Source organism: Prinia subflava, chromosome 3 (assembly GCF_021018805.1).
Source record: "Prinia subflava isolate CZ2003 ecotype Zambia chromosome 3, Cam_Psub_1.2, whole genome shotgun sequence".
Taxonomy (NCBI): domain Eukaryota; kingdom Metazoa; phylum Chordata; class Aves; order Passeriformes; family Cisticolidae; genus Prinia; species Prinia subflava.
In genome coordinates this window covers 21,277,241-21,301,627 of record NC_086249.1, presented here as the reverse complement: position 1 = coordinate 21,301,627, position 24,387 = coordinate 21,277,241, and the positions used below count along the sequence as shown (strand labels likewise).

General features: G+C 46.0%; 2 protein-coding genes across 2 annotated transcripts in view; one reads left to right on the top strand and one right to left on the bottom strand.

The window, feature by feature from the left end:
* Window positions 1-13,362, top strand: part of GDPD4 (glycerophosphodiester phosphodiesterase domain containing 4) — a 40,540-nt gene extending 27,178 nt beyond the window's left edge. Inside the window, exons 7-16 of the mRNA XM_063393488.1 lie at window positions 1,723-1,816; window positions 3,365-3,510; window positions 4,012-4,094; window positions 4,963-5,113; window positions 5,792-6,016; window positions 6,824-6,981; window positions 9,039-9,186; window positions 10,290-10,372; window positions 11,930-12,012; window positions 12,483-13,362. Coding sequence (XP_063249558.1) covers window positions 1,723-1,816; window positions 3,365-3,510; window positions 4,012-4,094; window positions 4,963-5,113; window positions 5,792-6,016; window positions 6,824-6,981; window positions 9,039-9,186; window positions 10,290-10,372; window positions 11,930-12,012; window positions 12,483-12,514 — 1,203 coding nt within the window. The 3' untranslated portion in view covers window positions 12,515-13,362. The remainder of the gene's footprint in view (window positions 1-1,722; window positions 1,817-3,364; window positions 3,511-4,011; window positions 4,095-4,962; window positions 5,114-5,791; window positions 6,017-6,823; window positions 6,982-9,038; window positions 9,187-10,289; window positions 10,373-11,929; window positions 12,013-12,482) is intronic.
* A 2,753-nt stretch (window positions 13,363-16,115) lies between these two features.
* The window catches only part of MYO7A (myosin VIIA), a 96,456-nt gene continuing 88,184 nt past the window's right edge, over window positions 16,116-24,387 (bottom strand). Inside the window, exons 40-49 of the mRNA XM_063394352.1 lie at window positions 24,129-24,284; window positions 23,664-23,769; window positions 21,921-22,034; window positions 21,030-21,117; window positions 20,132-20,238; window positions 19,753-19,938; window positions 18,785-18,901; window positions 18,226-18,309; window positions 17,575-17,694; window positions 16,116-16,857 (exon numbers count right to left, since the gene is read on the bottom strand). Of these exons, the coding sequence (XP_063250422.1) occupies window positions 16,768-16,857; window positions 17,575-17,694; window positions 18,226-18,309; window positions 18,785-18,901; window positions 19,753-19,938; window positions 20,132-20,238; window positions 21,030-21,117; window positions 21,921-22,034; window positions 23,664-23,769; window positions 24,129-24,284 (1,168 nt within the window). The 3' untranslated portion in view covers window positions 16,116-16,767. The remainder of the gene's footprint in view (window positions 16,858-17,574; window positions 17,695-18,225; window positions 18,310-18,784; window positions 18,902-19,752; window positions 19,939-20,131; window positions 20,239-21,029; window positions 21,118-21,920; window positions 22,035-23,663; window positions 23,770-24,128; window positions 24,285-24,387) is intronic.

Genomic DNA, 24,387 nt, shown 5'->3' with positions numbered 1-24,387 from the left:
CCATCCCTCATCCCAGTCTGCTGGTACAGCACAGTTTCAGTCTTTTGTGACTCAGAAGAGCTTAATCTCCTGAGGGCACAAGTGCACTGGGCTTTTGGGGGAGCAGGTGGAGAACACTGGTGTCAGGTGGGACAAAATGCTGGATGCAGGAGGTCAGAGTTCATGGTTGCTGGCCTCTTCAGCTCTCACCAGATCTGAAGGTGGAGGCAAGAGCTGTCCAGTGCTATTCAGTGTCTGAGCATCCAGGTCCCCACTCGTATTGGGAAGGAAGGAGCATGTAGCTTCTGACTACACAGCTGCTTTGCAGGATCCAAACCACTCTACAGATCTATGATTCTGTGCTAGTTGGGTCTATTACCACTCCCCTGTGTGGCTTAGTGCTTGTGAAGGCTGGGAGAGAAATGCAGGTGGACTGGCAGAGGAACTGAAGATGTGGAGTTTGTACGGTGTGGTTAATTGCACATTCCTGTTCTACAGTTTGCTAACCTCTGGGTTACGCACTGGCAAAGGTAATGGGAAACCATCAGCTTCTCCTTCCTGTCACAGACAGGGATGTGGACAAAGAGAAGGAGACACAAGAGCCTTTGGATTCCCCATAGGTGCTGTTTATTTCAGGTGTCCATGCCCTTTGAGATGGCCTCCCATTGCTGTTCACAAAGGACATGAATCTCTTGTAGATACTGTGTCATGTCCATTAACCCTGCAAATCTATCTCAGGTATTTTGGACATCTCAGATGGCACCTCTGCTTGCACAGCTGAATCCTGCTTCTGGGCAGGAGATGCTGGTATCAAGTGTCCAAGGCAGACAGTGTCACATGCAGTAACATTTCCCAGTGACTGCTGCTTCCTTCAACCCTTCCAGCTTAGAGACTAGAGCATCAGGACTAAGAAATAGGAGAGGCTTGTGTCTGGAGAGTTGGGGTTTTTTCTAGCACATACCTTAACCACTTTCAGTTCTAGCTGGAATATTTGCCACAGGGCTCTGATGAGCATGAGAGGACAATGGACTGGTTTCTAGCTCAGATTTGCCTAGGTTTAGGAAAAATGTGTTAGACCAACAACCATTCAGATTCTGTATTTCTGCTTGGTTTCCAACTCTGTTCATGCATTCATGCTAAGCACAGAAGTGATTCTTGTTTTATGATGTTCTTGTTTAATCTTTAGGATTAAAGAAATCAAATCTATTAACCATATCTGTCCAGCAACATTATCTAATATATCTGCTTCTATTATACCACAGTAGTTAGTTTCATCCCACAGCTAGTAAATGCCCCATTTTATCACTCAGATTTGTTGACATCAGTTTAATGATTTACCTGCAGTGTGGTGTGGTGTGGTGTGGAGATAGCTATTGCCTGGATGGGATTGGATTGGAATGGTTTATATTGGGCTAAACTGGAAGATGCTCACAGATTATGGCATATCAATAGTGGCAACAGTCCTTGCCGGGGAGGTTACTTGTGTCCCCTTCAGCTGATTTAGGAGAAAGTAAAGAAGTGAGGAGCACTCCTTAGGCAGGGCTCACTCCTCCCTGGCCTGGCCAGGGGCACATGTCTCTCCTCTGAGTCCTGAGTGTTTGGTGGATCCACTCAGAGTGGCTAACTGCTGGTATCTGCAGCAGGAGCCCATCCAGGTGTAAGGGCTGTAGCTCTGATGGGGATTGTTTCCATCTGTCTCCACAGTTCATCCTTTGACTAAAATCCTTTTTTTCTCCTTGCTAGGTCACAGCTCCTTATCTCCACATAGGGGCAATTGCCATCATGGTCCTTCTTGCCTGGCCTGTGGCTCTTCATGCCATCAGAGCAGATAAGAAAGGTACGGCAGCTCTGGTTCCTGCTTCCTGTATGATACAAGATATATATGAGCATGGGAAAAGAGGCACACAGGAACCCTTTCCTCCCACACCTGCACTCCAGCTGGAGGAGACTTTCAAATTCTGAATCTCCCAGGGAAATTAGTGGGGCTGGGGCTTGGGCTGTGCACTGCCCTGTTGCTGTCCCAGTGTCTTACTGGTTTACACATTACCTTGCACTGTTTTGCCCTATCTTGAGGCAGTGATCTGTGTTGAGATGGAGGAAACTAGCACAGGCACCCGTGTTCTGAGTCACTAGTGGAAATTTGTTTAGCCCTCTGCAGGAGAAAGCAGTCAGTGGCTGCTCTCTTGGCTGATTTTTGCTTGCTGTGTACAGAGGAGATCTCCAGTCCAGTCAGACAAACCACTTCAGACTAGCATATCTCAGGAGAAGCCAGCTGGGATAGGGAAAAGAGCTTTTTGATCCTGGTGTGATCTCATGGGAAGTTCCTGCCCACCTCTAGGAAGAATAAACAAATGTTGTAAGGAAAAAGCCAGATGCCAGGAACAACTACAGAAAAGCCTGACTGAGAGTCAGGTTTTTTTCTTATTGTCTCTCCATATAGCCAAAATTATCTACCTGACACCTATCTTCAGATAGTGGTTTGCAATAAAAATCACAGACAGAATGGACTGGTGAAAGCATTTTTTTCCTATCCAAGGCTTTTCCTGTTCATCTGGAGCTGGGGAGGTTGGGGGAGAATACACAGGGACCCTAAACATTATATACCACCATGCCTGAGGTACTCCTAGCTTAGTACATCATCATCTTAGTGTAAACCCAAATTCCTTCAGAGCCACTGGGGGATGGTGGTACCCATTCAAGAAAGAGGTGTTGGTGCATAGGTGCTCATTTCTCAGAATTGTTTTGGTCACTGAGGAGAAGGACTCTTGGGGCTCTTGGGCAATGTGTCAACAGACTCCAAAGACCGTAGATAATGAGTTGGCAAATTTCTGAGGTGCAATATCCGTGCTCTCAGGGTCCATAGGATTATCTCGGTCACACACAGAAGGTCACTAGGAGCCATCTGAATGAACCAGGGAATTATTCAAAGTAAGGAGATGCAACACAATTGAAGGAGAGGTACCTACTCTTCTTCACTGTGAATGAAACTTGAAAATGGTGCTTGTTCTCATTTGTGTAAGAAAAAATTAGCATCCTTCTGTTGAGGATTGTTTTTCTACATATGGAGGAGATTTCAGCTCACCATGTCTAAAGAAAATAAGAAATAAAGCCGTATCTTGCTGTCAGGCATAATGAGATGTAATTAAAGCATAAAATCTGCAGTCCTGACTTGGACAGCCTGCATCCTTACTTTGACCAATTTGTTTTCCTGGGTTGCATTGTTTTGAGAGAAAGTGAAAATTAGGGGAGAAAGGAAAGGAAAGAAGGATAGGGCAAAGCTCAAAAGCTACTTAGCTGGAGGACTGTATTGAAAGTTAAGTGGCAAGGCAGAGTTGTACATTATTATGTGGATTAACTCTAGCCTTCCTCCTTCAAATTCTTTCAGTTACTCGGGTGATAATTGTTGGTCCATACCTGGCTATCCTTCTCTTTCTTTTCTTGATACCTCTGGGGATGTACTCTCCTTGCATCAGAGAGATGGGAACACTTGGACCAAAGCCAGCCCTCATTGGACACCGTGGAGCACCAATGGTAGGTCTGAAGAAATTATTTTATGTCATTGCTTCATGTGTGTTGCTACTTTCATCATCATCAGCTTCTGTTGTTTCTTTGGTGTTTTGTTTTGGTTTTGTTTTTGTTTTGTTTTGTTTTCCCCATGAGATCTGTAGAGGGTGGGAGACTTTTCTGGTCATTTGGACTGCATGCCAAAGGCATCACTGCATGGGTTTGCAGGAAAACACTGTTCCTGAGGGACAAGACCAGGTTAGAGGGGACCCTGAGCAACTTGGTATAGTGAAAGGTGTCTCTGACCTGGCAGGGGATTGTAATAGGGTGATCTTCACGGTCCCTTCCAATCCGAACCATTCTGTGATTCTGTTATTGTTCTACAGGATGGGTTTGGCTACAGTAGCTTTAACAATATAATGATGCTCCCTTAAGAAAACCCAGAGATGTTACAAAGAGGAAGAAAGTATTTGCAGAGTCCTCCAGAGTGTGTTTGAAAATTGTCTGCTCATGTGGCTCTTTTTTCAGCTGGCGCCGGAAAACACTGAGATGTCATTTCTGAAGGCAATTGAGCATGGTGGGGATGGTCTTGAAACAGATGTTGCCATAAGGTGAGGGAAAACATTGCCACTCACAGAAAATACACTGCTACTTCTAAGAGCTGTCTTTGGAGACATGCAGCTCCAGGCAATTGGGTTTTACTGATGGCTGGGACAGGGTCCCTCAGCTGCCATGTGATGACAGGGGCTGTAGGGCATGGTTGTTCTCAGGCAAGTCAATAAGCTGCAGCTATTGATTTAACAATCGTTACTTCTACAGAGTGTTTTAAATGCTTGGCAGAGTATAAAAACAAGTCCCTACCCCAGTCTGACTGCAGGTCACAGTGAGTGTTATATCAGGTCTACAAACAAACAGAAAATTGTGTTCAGATTTGTGACAGCATTGCCCTAATTATTAGATCTTAAATTGCCGTTGGTGAACCCATTGCCACAAAATGCTAGCGTTCTGTGCGGGATGAGCTGTGTCCAGGCACTGAATGAAAAAAACACTGACATTTAGCTGTTCTACTAAACTAGAGCCTTCTATAAAAAAAATTGCGTGTCCATCACTGCCCATTCCGAATTCAGTCCTCTGAAAACCACAGAAACACTTTGATGTCAGCAAAAAGAGTTTTCAAACATAAGTTACTAATGTTTTTTGAAGGAGTTGGCAGGCAAAAAGGTCACCCCCTTAAGGTTGCTCCTAGAGAAACTGAGGCACAGACAAGCATGGCTTCTGTGAGCTCTCCTAGGAGAATTTAAGCTGGAAATAACCTGGTGTCTTGAGCCTCAGCATTCCTCCATATTGCGCTCTCTGCACTAAGGAAGGCTGTACTGCTGCATTCACAGTGGCCCACACGTTCTTCTGACCCGGCTTGAGTCTGCTCATGCTGTGAATGAACCTGCTCCCCAGGTGACCTGAACTCTTGCTCTCTGGCAGCTATGATGGGGTTCCTTTCCTCATGCATGATGACACCTTGAGAAGGACAACTAACATCCAAGAGGTCTACCCTAATGACACTGACAAAGCTGCTTCGTTTTTCTCCTGGGATGCCCTGCAGAAACTGAACGCTGGAACATGGTTCCTTAAGGTAAGCATCATAAAGGGCTAGAAGCATTCAAGATCAGTTGGACTGGACTCCAGGCAACCTGATCCAGTTGGACACATCCCTGTTTATTGCAGAGGGCTTGGAATACATGAGCTTTAAAGGTCTCTTCCAATCCAAGCTTTTATATAATTTCATGATTATCACCAGCTGGATGTAAACGAGACACCAGATCTCTATTACTTAACAGCATTAGTATTAGAAGAGAAACTGCTAGTTGAGTGAAAAGTCAAATAAGTCAGTGTAAATACTTCAGTTTGAGTGTCTTTGCTTTGTCCAGTTTGCCCTCAGGCTAAGGAGGCCTGTAACAATTGGCTGATGGGTGTTCTTGTGTCACCTTATCATGGCAGCAGCAGAGCTCACAGGCTGGGGGAAGAAGAAAAGAGCTACTTTTCTTTGCTGTTTGTAATATTCAGAGCTAACAAGGTGTCTCAGAGAAGCACAGCAGACCTAGCTTTGAACTATGCAATTTAGGTCCCAGAAGCAATGTCCTCCCAGTCTGGGTTAACTTCCCCCATTTCATATGTAGAAGAAATAAGCAAAATAAAATATCCACACCTGTTGAGGACAGACATCAAACTTTTTCCCTATTAAAGATACAGCTGACTCCCAGAGCAAACTGCCTGATTGATTTCCTTTTTTTATATATCTGTTTATTTCTAGAACAAACCATTTGTAGGGATGGGCTCGCTGTCAAAAGCAGATCAAAACCAGGCAATGAACCAGTCCATTTACACGCTAAGTAGTTTTTTGCGCCTCGCAGACAGTCACAATAAACTTGTGATATTTGATCTCTACCGCCCTTCAGAGAAACATCCTTACAGGAACTTGTGGATCCGCAAAATCCTGGACGTCATCCTCACGGAGGCGAAGATTAAACGCCATCTGGTAGGGTGGCCTCGGTCCATATCCCTTTCTCTTGCTCTTCTCATTGGGACTTTGGGGCGTACTCTGCATGATTTCACCTCCATAAAATTGGCCTGTTGCATTTCACTTGATTTAAAAGGCATCATTTGGAGTATATTCCTAATATTAGTTCCTCAGAAGGCTCACAGTAGTGTAATCTTTCAGCAGCACAGGAAAAAAGGCAGTGTATATACCAGCTGATGCTTTAGTCCCTAAACAGCACCCCTTAATAAATATAATAATTGTCAGTCTATTCCCTGCTACCCATGCTTGTTGTATATATTGGATAAAAATTCTTGGCTTAAATTAAAGTAAGTTGTAAGTCTATTGCCTTCTTCCCCCTGGCAGTGGATGAATGCTAAAGTCATGGGAGTCAGGTTATGTACCCATTGATGTCTTAGGAGTTATGCTGATCTGTATCTGCTGAAGATCTTTTCTTCCATGCTGTAAGAATGGTAGAATGGAATGTTTTTGGTTGCCTTTTCCATAAACCAAAGCTGTCTTTTCATTCATTTTCAACACTGCATCTTTTGTTGGGCTGTGTGGAACGTACTCACTGATTTCCAGTGGATAAGCAAGGAACAGTGGATACTTATTTCTTGATAAGAGTCACTTGCAAGTTCTAACTCTGCATCTGAATATTCTTTGATCATTGGGAGAAACGCCATTTGACAGCCTGGGTTAAGTCCCTCAAGACGTTATCTTTACTGGGCTTGTGTGACCAGCAGGGCATATTAGGGGCATGAATATTTCTGCTGAGAATTCACTGGTTCCTCTGGTTGCCCGCAGGTCCTGTGGCTGCACAACGGTGTGAGGCCCTTTGTTCAATCTGTCGCACCTGGGTTTCAGCACACGATGGGCAAAAAGGCACCAATAGAAGACCTATTAAAGCACAATATCGTCAAACTCAATCTGGTCTACACTGACATGTCCAGTGAAGATATCCGGTAGGTTTCAGACCCAAGTTCAATCTTTGGGGTGCCTCTGGGCTGTGCTTGCTTCATGTGTGGGGCAATGTCTCCCTCCAGTGACCAGTTCCAGAGACTGTAATATTTTGGGAATAGGTTGTTCAGATCAAGTAGCTCTCCCTGATGTATTTTAGGGGTGACAGACTGCAGTTCACTCCCAGTATTAAAAGGTGGCACATATAATTAAATCCGACTGTCCTCAATTCCATTTTGACCAGGATCTGAGGATCTTCTGTTAAGAACAACACAGCTGTATTCTGAATTCTTGTCTTTTTATTTGTGCTATCCCCAGTCCCACCAAAACTGAATCAAGGAGAATGAAAAATTATTTAACCTCCATGGCTCTTCCACAAACACCAGTGGGAGTGCATAATGCTGTGGTGAGAGATCATCACCCTCTTGTAGCCAGTGTTTTGGAGACATCATTCCTTGTCTGTTACTGCCAGTTGCATGTGACACACTGAAAATGTCATTTCTATGATGAAAGGCTCCACATTCATTGCAATCTCACATGGCAAAATAACTCAACAAACCACCAAAAAGCCCAGCTTTACCTGTCCAGATTTTTTGCTTTTTCCAATGCACAAAACCATTGAAGTCTAGTTGAAATGAAAAAGAAAGGAAAAAACTTTAATCCTTTGGACAAGAGTAATGTTCATGTTTTCTCAATTATAATTGCCACAGGATGTAAAATCATAGAACCACAGAATGTTTTGGGTTGTAAGGGCACCATCAGCACCGTCTAGTTACAAGCTTCCTGCCATGGGCAGGGAAGCTCCCACTAGACCTGGTTTTTCAGAGCCCCATAATATGGCCTTGAACATCACCAGGAATGAGGAGTCCACATTCTCCCTGGGCAAGCTGTCCAGTGTCTCAACCACACTCATAGTTAAGAATTTTTTCCTAATGTCTGATTTAAACCTTCCCTCCTTCAGTTTAAGGCCATTCCCCCTTGTCCTGTCACTCAATGCCCTTGTAAAATGTCCTTCTCCAGCTCTCTTGTTGCCCATCTCAATACTGGAAGGTGCTCTAAGGTCTCCTTCTTTTCTCACGCTGTAAGGCTATAAAAATCATAGGCAGATCCATTTAGGTAAACCTTGGATAGGTCCTAGGTAGATTTATAAATGCTGATATTGATGATACATTGCTTTACCTTTATACAGAGAATGAACTTACTTCATATTTAGTTTCAATAACTTCAGAAATGATGCATTGATGGAGTGACCATAACTTGGGTGGCCAGCCTTGAAGATTAGCTCAGCTGGTCTAACCAACTCAGGTGCTCTAACCAACACCAACACTGTAGGTTCAATCCCTACATGAGCCATTAACTGAAGAGTTGGACTCTGTGGCCTTCTGTGTCCCTTCCAGCTCTGGCTATTCTGTGATTCTGTGGTGGTTCGGAACACACTGTGGGAAGATGATAGAATAACATGAATGGTTTAGATTTGAAAGATCTCTAAGATCATCAAGGCCAACCATTATCCCAGCACTGCCAAACCCACCACTAAACCATGTCCCCAAGTGCCACTTCCACATGTTTTAAATACCTCCAGAGATGATGATTTCAGCCTTTCCCCAAGCAGCTGATTCCAAAGCTTGATAATCCTTTCCATTATGAATTTTTTCCTGATACCCAATCTAAACCTTCCCTGGTGAAACTTGAAGCCATTTCTTCTTGTTCTATTGCTTGTTACTTGAAAGAAGAGACTGACCCCCACCTGGCTACAGCCTCCTTTACAAATGCATTGCTACATTGATTCATACAGCAGAAGGATTAGAAAGGTTTTGACCTTTTGGCATTTTATTTGCATTTGTTTCCAGCTGTTCAGCTATTCTGTATTGACCAATTGTTAGTGATTAATTATTGGCTGGTTGGCTTTCCTTTTATGTTCCTTATCTAGGTCCTAAAGTAAGCACTTCCTACAGAAGATTACAACCATTTCCCATGATCTTCCCGAATCTCCTTGAGTAAGCCCGAAGGAAGTGCTAATCTCCTTGCTCAATGAAGGTTGTTGCCTTTTGGTCTTTTAAAGGAAATATGCCGAGGCAAACATCACCACCAACCTCTATGTGGTCAACGAGCCATGGCTCTATTCCCTGGCATGGTGCTCTGGGGCACACTCTGTGACCACCAATGCTGTCCACTTGCTGAAGGATCTCAGCCAGCCGCTCTTCCTCATGGTAAGTGGATGTCTTCTCTGTCTCAGGAATGGGAAATAGGGTTGGGATGTTCATGATCACCTTTGGAGACGATGGGCCAGTTCACACATGGATAAAGCATCCTTTAAGGATCCTTTGCATGAGAAGGACCTGAGTTGAAACCTGGCTTACTGGGAACCTCAAAGCCACTTACAGGTGTTCCCATACCTTCTCTCTTCTCCTGGCTCAGGATGAAGCACCCTACTTGTTTGGATTACCACCTTAGGCCTTAGGATAAAGGAAAAGAAGTCATATTGAGACTTGAGCAGGAAGAAAGGAAGGGCCTTTTGGGACAGAAGCTGATGCATGAGGATTTCCATTTCTAAGCTTTTGAAGCACCTTACTGATGTCAGAAGTTTCTCTTTTCCCAGAGCATCCCACTGCCCTTGTCAAACTTGATGTTGTTCCACAAGTCCAAGGGAAACAGCCACAGAAATAAGCCTTCCTTCTGGGAGGAAATTTCACATAATTCCTCTATTTGTTATTCTCCCTTGGACAGCCTAGGGCCAAGAACTACCTGGGGCATTGGTCCCACCAGTCTCTGTAAGGACCTTCAGTATTTGGCTTCATAGTCTTGAATTAGATTTTACAATGCTCCCCTCCAGAGAACTACAGTGTTTCAGTCAATTCTAAATTTGGGTGGAGGTCCAGTCTAAGCGTGAATCTTCAAATGCTCTTAAAGTGGGAGCCACCCCAGGCTCTCTGTGGTGTTCAGTAAAGGCCAGTTTTGCCAGAGAAAATGAGATGCCACCAGCTGATGTTATTATTGGGGTTAAGCAGAGAAGTGCAAGGCCTGCCTGTACAAACAAGAGGTCTCTGTGGCATTCACTGTGATAAGGTAACATCTTCTTGGCTACATCACAGATCTGCTTTTATAAAGGAGCATGATTTGGCACCAACATCCAGTGCTGAGTGGCCACTTTGAAATGCCACCAAATGCTTTTAACACCTGAGGGATGTTCTCACAGATGCAAACCAGGCCAGCTGAACAGTCATATTCAATCAGGAAGAAATAGCTTGAGTAACTTTTTTTGCAAATCATGTGGTCCTTTGTGGTGGACACAACCTCTGTTGTTTTCTTGCAGACTCCACAGCAGTACAACATCATGTGGATCCTGACAGATTTGACCTCTGCATTCCTCATCTCACTCATCTTTGCTCTGCACTGGTAACTACCAAGTTATTAATTGTCATCCTAACCTGATCTTTTGCTCCAGGTGGAGGGAAGGAGGAATGTTTTCAGGTGGCCTGAAGGGTTAAAACTACACTTGAGAACATTAGCTTTCCCTTCTGGAAAGGGAAGAAAGCCCAAAAAGTCCCCTCCAGAACCTCTCTGTTTCTCCTGCTTGCTCTTTTCTGTTTTGGCAGCTCAGGCATTGTCTGCCCTCAGGATTCACTAGAGAACTGTTGGATTTATAATAGCAATATAAACCAATTATCAAAGCTGGTGGGCTGAGAAAGGAACTGATCTTTCTATTTGACAATGTTTCATTGGACTGATTTGTTAGGAAAGCTCTCAATGTTAATATCTGGGCATTCCATGTCTCTCTGCACATGCCAGAGCCCCACAGGAAATCTGTCCTCCCACAGAAAAATGTCTGATCGTGTCACAGACACCACATTTTGTTTCCTTCCACTCTTTCAAAGATTATTGGGAAATCTGGGGCTCATGGAACAGGCTTACCCCAGCTGGTTGTGTCTGGCTGCTGGATGTTCTGCTCTGCCACAGCTGTATGAAGAACGTGCCTATGCTCTCATCCCAGTAGTGCCCAAGGAAAGCAGGATGTGCTGGGCTCAGCTCTTCAGCTGGCTGGCTGTGGGTGGGTAGGAGGATGAGAGCAGCCAGCCCAGGGGAGTGTTTTGCAGGGTGCAGGCAATACAATGGTGCTGCTGGTGGCAGCAAGCAGAAAGTTTGGGAAGCCCCTGGGTGAGCACTCTGGGCTGCTGTTAACTGTGACGTGCTTTGGCACAGGAAAAGGTTGGAGTGCTAAAATTGCTCTGGGATGGTGAAAATTTTAATTAGTAGCAGTTTGACAGTGATGAACCAGCAGCTGTACAGGCATTTTTGCTGGGCATCCAGGCTTTTCCCAAGGAAAGGTGGCTCCTTCCCTTCCTTCCCCTCTTACCCTGCTCTGCTCCCTCAGGTTCTGCTTTCCCCTTGTTTTCAAGGCTGCAGGTTTCAGGGTGGTACACAGTCAACCCTGTAAAGCATCACCAGTATCATCAGACCTTCCCATGCCCAGCTCCTCCAGGATCATGTTCCTGTTGTGTGGATTTCCCAGGGTCCTGTGGATGCTTCTGATCCAACCAAACAACAGACTCCCCTGGGCTGGCCTTGAAGCAAGCCCTCCTGGGACCAAAGGGCCATTAGCAGTGCCTGAGTGTCCTGTGTGGTCTTGTCAGGTTTATGAACCCACCAAAATCACAATTTTTAAATTTCTCTGGCTGCTTTAGAACCTGTAAACATTTTGGGGGCATTGGAGCTCTTAAATCTTGCTTAGAAAACAGGGCTTGGTCAGTCAGTTGCCTTTAAAATGCTGTTGCACACATGAAGTGTGGATGCTTAGACATCAGCTATGCACTTGAGTCCTTTCTTGGTAAAGACCTGAGAAAATCCCAAAATACCTGCCCTCACAAAGTAGTAAAAATCTGTCCAAGGCAGCAGAGGGCTGTGAGGAACACCACATCAGGCAGTGGCCTGACCCAGGTGCTTTGCTCCATGCAGGTGGCGAGAGAAGAATTTCTCCTGCTGTGCCCAGGACAGTAACCCAGTGGTGGAGAGTGGCACCTACAACAAATTCAAGACAGGTGAGCAGGGCAAGGAGAGCAGCTGCATCCTGCTCAGGGTGGTCCCTGTGGGAGTACCGAGATCCTGATGGGTGGGTTGGTGATGGGTGTCCACACTTAAAAGGAAGGTTATGAGGAAGGATGCTGTCTGGGTTATCTCAGCCCCAGATCCCATAGCAACTCAATCCCATTGGCCCTGCTTCAAGGAGAGGCTGGGGCAGACACCTCCAGATGTCCTCTTCAATACTCATTACTCTGCAATTCCGTGAAAAGAGACTCTGGAGGCACTGAGCACTCTTGGATCTTCCAGGCAGGGTGAGATTGGCTGAGAACCCTTCCATGTACCACATTTCTGCACCCATGGAGCTATCATCCAGAAAAAAATGACCCAACCTGGGCTGCATGCATTTTCAAACAGGTTCTGTTTGTTCACAGTGGTTGTCAGAATGGATGCAGATGTTTGGTACCTCACTGTGTGTCTCCTTTTCCAGAGCTCAGTGACATGCCTGCCGTCCTGGCCTGACATGGGCAGAGAGGGGACATGGACCTGCCATCTCAATGAGGCTGGGGGGACCAGCTGCTGGGGGGACCAGCTGCTGGGGGCTCAGAGCTACCTGCTGAGGAGGAGCCATTTGCCTTCGTGGCCCTACTGGAGATGAGCACCAACCTTCCTCTCCTACAGCTTTTCTCACATTCCCATACCTGCCAGGGATCCTTGGGGTGTAGGAGAGCACAGATGGAGTTGCAGCCATGAAGAAACTGTGCATTATGGTGAGATGCAGCAACAACATGGGAGCCACCATCTACCTGAGACCACTGGCATAAGCCCTATTTCCACACATGCTGCAAACATCTGAGCATCCTCCAGTTCCCCTCAGGTGCCCAGATTTCTCCCATCAGACCAGCCTCTTCACCACACACTACCTCCTGTGCTCCCACTTGCAGGTGTCCTCCATTCCCAAGGGCGCAGTATTCCCACCACGATGCTCAGGTCCTGCTGACTGGGCCTTTACAATCAGTACCTTTCTATACAGAGGCTGGGGCAACTTTGGTTTTCCTTTTCTCCACTCTTGCCCTGCCATAGCCTAACAGGACAATCTCCTCCCCTTGTTTGTGGGCGAGGGCATGCCATTTCCCAGGGGGGCTGAAAGACTTTTTAGTGTCTTGGCCATCTACTGGGACTGTGACCAGTAACAAACACTTTTCTTCAGAATGATGGAGCTGTGTGTGAATTGGGCCCACCAAGTGTTTGCTTTTCCCTTGGGAAGGTCTGTACACCTGTACTACAGCCTGGGATTTATTCCAATTTTCCTTTCTGCCAGTGGCTGCTGGCACACAGTGGGGAGGGGGCCCATGCTCTGTAAGGGAGATGTAAACATCTCTCAGGTTTAAGCCATATCTTTCTACTTGAAGAGATAATAAGAATATGTTTTTTGTAAATTGCAAGTGAAGTTTTAAATACATTTTATCTCTCCTATCCTGTTTTGTTCTTATTTCAGCAAACTGGGAAAGAATACAGTAGTCCTTACCTGATCCAGACTAGAGACATTTCTTACACATGAGCCTTTTGTTAAATGATCACAAGTGAGAGAGCAGCATTAAGTTTCAGAGTTATCTGTGCTGAGAAGCACCTAAACCTTTCCAACTTGCAATTTTGGAGTATTTTGGAGGCTAGAAATGCAAAAAAAATGAAGATCTTCCTTAGGAAAAGGGCTAAAGGACTGATGAATCGTAATACAGCTCTAGATCTATGAAATATGGAGAGTGAATGGTGTTAAATGCCCCTCCCCATGCCTTGCCTACACAGGTGGTTGGTAACTTTTGATGGGTATCACTCATGTAGGGTATGTGAGCAGCAAAAGCAGGAGGTGGGGAGCGTGTGGGTTAAGCGTGTTGTGCACCATGGGCTCCTCAGCCTGTGCCTTGGGGTTCAAGTGAGGGACCTGGCTGTGGTTCCCCAACCTCTGCCTTTAATATGCATTGGGAAAAGCCACCTGAATGGTCTTTGATCCATTTATCTAGCTGCTGCTTGGCTAGTATGCTCTGGTAACTCCCTGTAATCACCCTCCTCCTCCTCTCCCTTGCCTACGGAGAGCCTGGCCAGTTAGACCTTTGATTTCCTTTAATGTCTTAGACTCTGTCACACCTCAGCTACTATTTTCATTGCTTCACAGCTAGCAAGGTCTGGCAACCTTGTTAAGCACATGGCTGGTTGTCTAACTCCCACATATAAACTTTTCTCTCAACACTTCCTACATGCAGTGATTAAGCTCAGAACTGACTGGAAGATTCAGCCCTTATCATAGAGGACAAACAGTGGAGACTCCCAGACCTCAGTTCTTTTTACCCCAAAAGAAAAGATTTCAGTTGATTTCCAGTCGGAACATGCTGATTATTTGTTCTTCCTTGCTGGATGCCCTCATCAGGAATTGCACAGTGCAAGAAGTCTTGTGCACAACAAGAACTCAGGAGCCCTGATCTCACCCTTCTCCCTGGAGATGTCACCCCAACTGCACAGTGCAGAACAACCTCCCACAAGCCACTTGATGCTTTTTAATTGGAGTATTTCACTTGGACATAAGTTTTTTCATGTTACATTGTGTGAATACAAAGAGGCCAGCAGATGCTAATACATAAGACACACAGGTACACACACAGAGTCCCAGTCCTGCCCAAAATTATGGGGTGGAGGGATGAGGGAGGTTGGTGGCAGAGGAAAGATGACCCAAGACAGCTCTGGAAAACACTGCTGTGCTGCATCGTCTGCTGAGTGTGCAATGGGTGGCAGGGATGGCTGGAGACTCAGAAAAAGCAGTGATGGTGTGGCGAAGATAGGCATGTGTCTGAGGACAGGTGGGATCCCTGGGACAGCTGGGGAAGGGAGAGAAATGTCAGAGATGGATGGTGAGAAGGCAGCTGGGCTCCCAATGAAGCTTTGGTTGGTGCAGCCATGCTCCCATCACCAGAGTGCTTTGGGTAGGGGATGATGGAGGTAAGGGATCTCCTAGCAGCCCTGTCTGGCTGGTGGATGTCTCCATGCAGCATCTCATTGGCTTTGACAGAACAACCAAAGTCATAAGTCACTGCTGCATCCCCCTTGAACATCACAGTCCTTGAGGTCTGGTAGGCAGTGCTGACAATTCTGCCTGGCACACCATGGTGTTGGAGACCTGAGCCCAGCTGAGTTTAAACAGAGCAGCATGTGACACCCCACAATATAACTTCTGCAAAAGCAGGCTAACCCAGCCCAGTGCACAGGACCAAGAGAGGCTGCAACATCTACTGAGATCCACGCAGCGTTGGTTACACCAACACCACATCTTGGTGGACAATTGTCCCCTCACATGATATCTCACACCCAGACGTGTTCTTTTGAAGCCTGGATTTTGGAAAGGCTCCCCCCTGGCTTCTCTCCCTGCATCCTCCCATACACAATGTGGTTTCAGCCTCCTCTCTGCCAGCAGGTCCCATCTCTGCTCCAAAGCAGGCTGGTCCGCACTGTGTGGCATTGGGTGGCAAATGAGATAAACAGCCAGCAGATGAGTACAGCCAATCAAAGATGGAGAAAAGCCCACCAAAATCAAGGTCTGCCCTTGCTGTGAGTGGTTCAGGTCCAGTTAGGACTCATGAAGAGCTGCTTTATACAGAAACACACATGCACAAAGCACAATAAAATCATCAGCTGGTACAAACCCAAGTTCATGCTTGAATTACAGCCCAACATAGGCTCGACTTCAGTCTTCCAAGCAGGGGGTGTTCAAGACCTCTATATCCATATTGAAGTTTGCAGTAGAAGTCCTCCCAAGGTTAATTTTCCTGGATACAGTGAGCAAAAGGAGATAATTCATTTTCCAAGCTTCGCTTCCAGCTGAGCCCTTAGGCTGGGAAAGATGTGCCTTACTCAGCCTCTGGCAGTCATGGCTCTTGGGGAATCCCTGGGCAAGGGATTGTTCTGAAGGTTGCCCTCAACCCCGAGTCAGCATCCAGAGACCGGCATGAAATACAGGAACTTTTTTTTCCTTTTTAATATTTTAAAAAATAAATAGAAGAAGAAACAAAACTTTAAAATTTGTTGTTTAAATATTTCCAGCATTGCACAGATAGCACTTTAGTACTCTAGCCTGTTCGATCAGTAGTTTGTTTATTCTGATTCCTAGTTAAAATGTGCTCTTCCCAGCCTGCTTTTTCTTTCTGTACATCTTAAGAACACAGAGTATTCTCTTGTAACGACAGAAAAAGAAGCCATACAGTGTTCACTGGACATCTTTCCAGCATGAATCAGGGCTCTCTTATTCCTCTTCAAACCCAAAATTCCCAGGACTTCACCAAAAATGTGTCAGCATCTTAACAGATCTCATATTTAAGAAAAAAAACAACAAATGAAAACAAAGCAAGCCACACGCACACGCACACACACAAATCCTCTTCCAAGAGCCTTTGTGATGCCAACCAATGAGCTCAGGCAAAACTCTTGCTGGAGTGTCTTTGCCTTGGTCACTCTCTGAGAGCAGTGGTGTCCCCTGGAAATCTTTGAGGTGTAGGATTGAGTTGGGATGCAAGGTGAGGAGGGTGAGTAAGAGGTCAGAGATAGTCATCTTCGCTGGAAGGGGAGGTGGGATTGGAGCCCTCAAGGTCAGAGTCCAGTGAACTCCCTGATGGTGTTCGGCTCATCTTCCACATCTGGGAGGCAAAGGTTCTTGCCCAGCTGCACGGGTATCCCACAGCCCTCAGCTGGTGAATGAGCCCCATCACCATGTGCCAGTGGCTTCTTGCAGTTCACTTGCTACCCTTTGCACTCCTCTGTTTGCTCATGGCTGTTAGCATCTGGCTGATGTACGAGGTCAAAAGATCATCCATCTTGTACCCCTGAGGAGGAGAGGGAAGATGTTACCAGCCTCCACAGCACAGCTTACAGTCTCTGGCTTGAGCCTCCTGAACACACTAGCTACCAGTTCTTGACTTTCAAATTTTCAGACACATTTTGACCAATTCCTCCATTATCCTTGGGTGAAAAGTCACCACCACAAGGAACACTGTCCAAACATAATTTGCAAAGTTGAGATGGAGGAACTTCCTGTCCCAGGATGCTGCTGAGGTTAAGGACATAGGGAGCTTTGGATAGTACATAAATTTTCAAATGGCCAGCAAAATAATGAATGCCTCAGATTAGTAACAAGTAATTCAGAAGGAATTTTTGTCCTTTGTGCTTTGGGTTTAAAATAGTCTAGGAAGAGGTTTATTGCTGTGATTGCTACTAGGGACAAGCTGGGTAAATGACATTACTTAAAGGGCTCAAGAGTACCCCTTGAGCCCATACCAGCTTTAATGTGTCTTTCAGTCCAGTGATAGGGAGAAGTCCCCCATGCTCCTGACACAGCAACATCCCAAGCACCTGAGGCTTGCTTGTTTGTTGGATGATGGACCAAGTGAGAGCCCCAATTCATTGAGCAGAGCCATGGGAAATTCAGAAGGAAAAAAACTACATCAGCAGCTCTTCTGAGAGACCACTTTCAGCCCAGAGAATCCCTGAGACACAATTTGCTGCTGAAATCAGGACTTGGTCTAATCTTTAATGTTTCTTACCAAGGACGTCTCACAGAGCAGTTTGCTTCCTCTCACCAAGTTGCCAATGGTTATGTGGAAATACGTGTTGCCACTGCTCCAGTTGGAGATCTTGGTGAAGGGGTGAGTGATGAGAATATCCTGGTGGGAACACAAAACTGACATTCAACATGCTGGAGAGCCTCAACTTCCATGAGGGACTATGGACACTTCTCATGTCCCTGTTCACTTTGCGTCACAGCAGGCCAAGGATGTCTACTGGGATGAGACTCAAGGGAAAGGCAGTGAGATCAAGACTCCAGATCCTCCAGAGCTTGTGAAGGACTGCTACACTAGAATGACTATGCAGATGGTGGAAGTAACTTGTGGGATCTCATTTACTCCAACTCCTGTCCAATTGCCTGTGAAAGGATTAAGGAAGGAGTGTGTGTATTCTCCAGGTACAGGGCCTTAATAGTTGATGCTCTGAATCCATATTGTGCTGAAAAAGTCTGGGCTGGTTCTGTGCAACAGTGAATTTCTGCCTGCAGGAAATTTTCAGTCTATCCAATCTTTCTAACCTGGCTTAAAGAGAAACCACTAAGTACTGAACAACATGCTCTTTGGGATGTCTTCCGTGAGGGCTTGGGGACTGGGCTCAGGAGCATCTGGTGAACACCCAGGTTTGCTTACCTTGGTTTTGGGATCAATGAGGCTGACTCCGTGCTTATTGATGGCAATTAGAAGGATTTCTGGATAATTTGGCTCTGTAGTTTGCTGTTGGAAATGAGATGAACTGGTTAGGGGATGTGTCAAGCAAAACCAGACGCCTTCCTATTTCCTATCTCCCTGTCTTCTTCTTGACAGCACTCGCTTCTACTGTCCTTGATGGAACTCTAGTGCCATGGTGGATGGTCTGGATTTGTAGTTTGTGGTGGGTAGAGACACATCCCTTGGAAAACCACAGGTTCCCTTTCGCCTTGGCAAAACAGAAAAGAGCTCCTGTGCATTCAGCAGCACAGATGTGGGAACAGCCCCAACGACCGAGATATGCTGAAGCTGTACAATGTTTCTGTCTGTAAAGAGGCAGGGCACCAATGAATGAGTGTATTTGTCCTTTAACGATGAAGAGTATTACATTTTTTCCTGTTTCATCAGGATTGTCCCAGTCTAGTTCAGATCCAGAAACCCTCTGTGGTACAGGGCTCCTGATCTTGGCTAAAAGCTGCCAGAGAACCCCCAGGGCAGGTACCTTCACTTCAAAGAATGCTGATCCAAATGTAGGCCACTTGAAGACAATCTTTAGAAAGGCAAGCTTGGCTTCTTCTCTTGTTTTGCCTGCGTGTTTGTTGTAGTATGCCACGATGGACTGCAACAGAGAACACAACAGAGATGGAGGGTTGGCAGTACCTGGCACCAGGGATGTTTGCAGGGGAAGGAGCATCAGTTCCACAATGACAGACTCATAGAAGAGTTTGGGTTGGAAGGAACCTTTGAAAGGTCACCTAGTCCAACTCTCCTGCAGTGGACAGGGCTGCCTTCTACTAGAGCAGGTTGCTCTGGGTCTTGTCCAACCTGATGTTTGATTCTAGCCTCTGTTCCAATAACACTTCAAAAAAGTGCTGGCTGGTCACTGGAGCAGGGCCTGGAACCAAGGCAGGTCCTTTCTAGATAAACTGAACTGGTGATTCCACTAAAGACATTATAAATTTTGATTATCCAATTTATCAGCAGAAGAGACTGAGTGATCTTCAACTCAGAGATGCTGATATCAAATACAAAACAGAAAGGACTTGTTAGACTGTTTCTTGACAGTGAGACGCCTCTAATATTTTAAGGCTAGACCTGTTTGTATCTGTGCCACAGCCCTCCCTGTGTAAAGCAGGAAGAAATACCCCTTTACTCAGTAGTCGGCATTAAATACAGATCATCTCTTAACAAGACCATCTCTTAGCATGTTTCCATCTGGCTTTGCACCCACCACCACAGCCACAGCCTCAGGACAAAGAAAACTGAGGACAAGGCATGTGTATGTGAACATGCATGTACAATTTCTCCTCTTAGTGGTGCCAGGGAAGCTGAAGCTCTGGTAAGGCTCAAGAAGGACCAGGTCTCACTGATTCTGGCAGCCCAGCTTCAACACTGAATGTCAGACAAGCTGCCTGAGAAACTGGGCTTCTCCCACCCAAGCCTGGTATATGAATCAAGCTGCTGGTTTACCCTTTTCCAGTCATCTGGAGAGAGCTGCCGGATGAGGTCCTGAGGCACCAGCTCCTTCAGGAGTTTGGGGATGCTGGGGAAATAGGACTTGTCATCCTCAAACTTGACCCGGTAGATGAGAGCTGCCAGCTGCAGGACCTCTTCCCGTGAGCACTTGTGGTAGCCACGCAGGTACTTTGGTAACTCCTGCACGGAGCAAAGAAGAACAGAAAGATAGAGAGGATGTCCGTGGACCTTCATCCTCTGAAGTTAAATAGAGTTTGTGGAGGTATCCAGCCCCTGGGTAAGAGGCTGGGAACATCTGCAGGTGGACAAGTCTTTGCAACCTACTCCTAATCCCTCCCAAAGTCTCCAGTGCTAATGCAGAGTCCCGGCACACCTGGTAATAGTGGAAGATTGAGTCTGCCATTGAGTCTTTTCCAGGCGTTGTGTTGGTCCACAGTTTTTTCATGAAGAACACTTGGTAGGTGAGGGAAGGCACTATACCTGTTCAAGTGAAGCAAATGTAAGAGTGATGGTGTGAGTATCAGCTGGCAATCGTTGTCTGCATCCAGCAGTGCCCATGTGCCATCATAATCAGCCGGGATAGGGTGTTCACATGGCCAACTGGACTCTGACTTTGCAGAACAAAACACATCACTGCCATGCAAAGCTTTGATAAAGTGGAAAAAGTGTCTGGGTTCACTTACACAACTGTACTTCATTGATAGTACCCATGCCTAACATGGGACGGAGGAGTTGTACACTGGAGGCACCTGTGTTTTGCAGCCACTGGTTAATTCAGCAGAGCTGCAGCCAGTTCCACTTTGGATGTGGTCAGTGAGGTGAGACGAATCCCACCACCGAAACCTTCCTGCAGGCACTTCCTGGAGAGATGCCCTCCAGCAGGTGCTTCTCACAGGGGACAGGACTAGCCTTGGAACAGGTTTTGCTGCTCCTGGATGGACCCCCTCCCAGGTGATGTCCCCAGGGATGGTGCAGAGAGCAACACCCCCATCAGTGAGGCCCTACAGATTACAAAATCACTGAAGTTGAAAAAGACCTCTAAGACTGAGTCCAGCCATTAACCTAACACTGCCAGGAGCACCACTAAACCATTGTCCTTAAGCACCACATCTACATTTTTTTTGAACACTAGAGGACAATGATTCCACTGCTTCCATGAACAGCCTGTTCCCATGTTTGTGGCAAACTATGAGGACAGTCTTGTTTGAGAGGGCTGTAGGAAGGGCTGTGTGTATGGGGAAGACCCATATTGGAAAAAAAGTCATCATTACCATCTTTTGCTGGTCTTGCTTTCTTTATCCAGTCTGTCAGGTGTCTCACAAAGTCAAAGAAAAAGTCTCCCTCTGGCACACTGATGACCTGAGGGGTGACACAGCACATCGTCATGAAGGCTGAGCAAGTGAATCACACAATAGGATCACAGAATATCCTGAGTTGGAAGGGACCCAGAAAGATCATGAAAGTCCCTCTTCTGGCCCTGCACAGGATATCTTTAAGAATCACACCATGTGCTTGACAGCATTGTACAAATACTCCTAGAACTCTGTCAGGTTTGGTGCCATGATCACCTCTCTGGGGAGCCTGGTCCAGTGCCAAACCACCCCTTGTGTGAAGAACCTTTTCCTAGTATCCAACCCACATGTCCCCTGACAAAGCTTCATGCCATTTCAGCCCATCCTCTGTAGTTGTTGATCACTGCTTTGTACTTCTTACACTGATGTGTTACAAACTGCTGATGTGAGAAAGCCAATGCCAGCACCTTGCTTCACGCTGTCTCTAATTTCACCCATTACTCCTTATTGCAACTTGTTTCACCACAACACTTCCTTTCCCTTCCTGATGACTATTTCTATAGATTTCTCTCAGTTGCCAGAGGCAGCTCTAAGCTGCACATTTTTCTTAGTCCTTTCTTATAAACCCAACTCAGCAACAGGCTAGGAGAGCTTTGCCCGTCTGTGCTTTAAGTCCTTTGGGGTGACTGCTGTAAGTCAGGGCTGTGGGACTGCAAACCTCACCTGTATCAGGTCAGATCTGACTTAGAAATGCTTCTTTTAGAGAAATGCTTCTCACCACATGTCTCTGGCTCCACCAATGTGTACCCTCTGTCAAGCAATTTGTCCTGGGTACCTCAGGGCTACTCAGCCTCTGGGTGGGTCCCTCACCTTGTCGGAGATTTTGACAAAGAGACTGAAGCCTTCAGAGGATTTCAGGAGCAGCCTGTTGGAGATGTTCTGGCAGAAGTCCTTGGCTTTCGTGCTGGATTCCACCTCAAATGCCTACAAAGAGATGAAGATCACCACTGCAATCTAAGGGTTAATTTCCACTTTTTGGTCTCTTTGAGGAGCCTCCAGTTGCACATACACAGAGGGGTTTAGATACCCACCACCACTGAAATCAGCAACATTGTGGACTGGGACTCTGGCCATTGGAAGGGGTATCTGCAGAAGCTCTGTCATGCTCTACCCATTGTGCTTTATGATGCTGCATCTATATCCTGTGCTGGCTTATCCAGAGCTCTCCAAGCAATGCAAGAGAATTTTCTGATCTAACAGTGAAGAGTCAGAACTATTTGTTTGAGGGAAAAGGGATGGGAAAGACAAAGTGAGAGACCGCCAGGCTGATTTGTCCTGACTGCCTCTCCAATGATGACGAGGAAGTCAGATGCCTGGTTTTGACCAGGTCTAAGCCAGATACCTGGTTTCTAGACAGCTGAATAGAGGGAAAATGATTCCTGTTTTGTAGATATCTAAAGGATGGGCTGTTTAAAGGTCTGTCCCATGTGTATGCACATCCCAGTTCTGGTTTTGCCTTTTGAGCTGTGCTCAGCATTTACATTGCCTCAGTTTTGCTCTGCCCACTTAATGAGATTCAGCTCATAGCAGTTTAAGGAACTTAAGCTTCTGACCAACACATTCAACTGAACCACCAAGATAACTGAACCACCAAACTACCAGGACCAAGTTCCACATCCCATGAGAGTCTGATCTGGGGTTCAGTGCTGCTAACGCTCAGCAGCGCTTCAGTGCAGATGCATGTTTTGTTGGAATGATGCTACTCTGCCAGTCCACCCGGTGACTTCCACGGCCAAACAGATCAGAGCAAACCCATCCAAGTGCAGAAGTCCCCACTGCCTCCTCCTACTGGCTCTCACACAGATGCCTGTGTATGAAGTAGTATCATGCTCATTGCTGGTAACGTAGGAAAAAATACTCAAAGTGATGAGAAACCCTAAGAGTTCTCTCAACTCTCCATGACAGGTAAACAAGGGCACTCACAGCTGCTTCAGAGGAATCATCCTTTTCCTCCCATGGGCATGGGCTGTTTTACGAATGAACGCACTTGGAAATAAAGAAATTTCGTTGTACCCAAGGGTATGAGGGAAGAGACAGATGGGGCCTCTTAGGAAGATGGATCAGTAGGTGACACAGCAGTATCTGCAAGGAAATGTCTATCTGCTCTGGCAGCAGATATGACCAGCTGCCTTACCAGCATGTAAGATGCTTAGTGAGAGCTTCCTGAATGCAGGTATGATTTCTGTGTCATCTCAGGTCAGAAGGGGTAATTTCAGTTCAACCAATATCTGTTGGTTTATGCTCCAAATAACTGAGAGCCAAGGCCTGTGAGCTGCTGTGAGTGAATGGATGAAACCCATCCAGTTTCCCTCTTTCTGCAGTCATACTCTAAAGCCTCCAGTGAACACCAGCAAAGCACCCATATCTTGAAAAACACAACTTGCAACAAATCTGGGTAGACAAGGATGAATTTTCCTTGTAACACTTTGGCCTAGAGGCTTCTGGAAAGGCTGAGCTTTTCTGAATCAGAACCAACATTAGCCTCTTCTGAGATTTTAATAAGAAAATTGATAGTCATCCTGATAGAAAAGAATTTCCTTCTCCCTCATTTACCTCATCAGTGTCATCAGGGAAGTAAACCTTGTGGAAAATTTGGGTCGTTTTGTGTTGAATGGCTTCCACTTCCACCAGATGGGGCGGGTATTTTCTGGATCCATTCCTGCAAAACGGGAGGTGGCAAGTGTCACAGCATCATCACAGCAAGAACCCTTTGTTTAAATCTTCCCTTTTAAATGCATATTCTTTTTGAGTAACTTCAGCTACTTTCTTAATAAGATTTTTTTTCCTCCTAAAAAGAAGAAAGTGACTTAAATGGACCTGGATGAAGTTGATTCATTTCTATTTTTCTGCACTGCTTATCAGCAACCCAATGTCCCTTTCAACCAGTTTGGTGGAATAGAGAAAGGCTGTGAGTTTTCACTGTGCTCCCAGTCTCCAAAATATCTCCCAGTTGTATTTTCTCACACATATTTCGATGTTCTGCTACAGTCAGGACTAGGAGGTCTTTCAGTGCCATACCTCAAGGCTTTCTGGAGTCTCTGGATGCAGTCTGTTGCCAAGGGGTGATGTTTCCGGGATTGCAGGAACCTCTGGACGTGGGGCAGGAGGATGTTACTCGGAGGGAAAAGGCCTGTACACAACCACAACAGCTCCCAGCCTTTCTCTTCACTGTATCTGCACAAGAAGAGACCCAGGAGGTAAAAAAATCACTCGTGGAATGGATACTTCAAATCTGCTTGGCCCAACCCTGTCTAATGCGTTTGGGCCAAGGGGAATG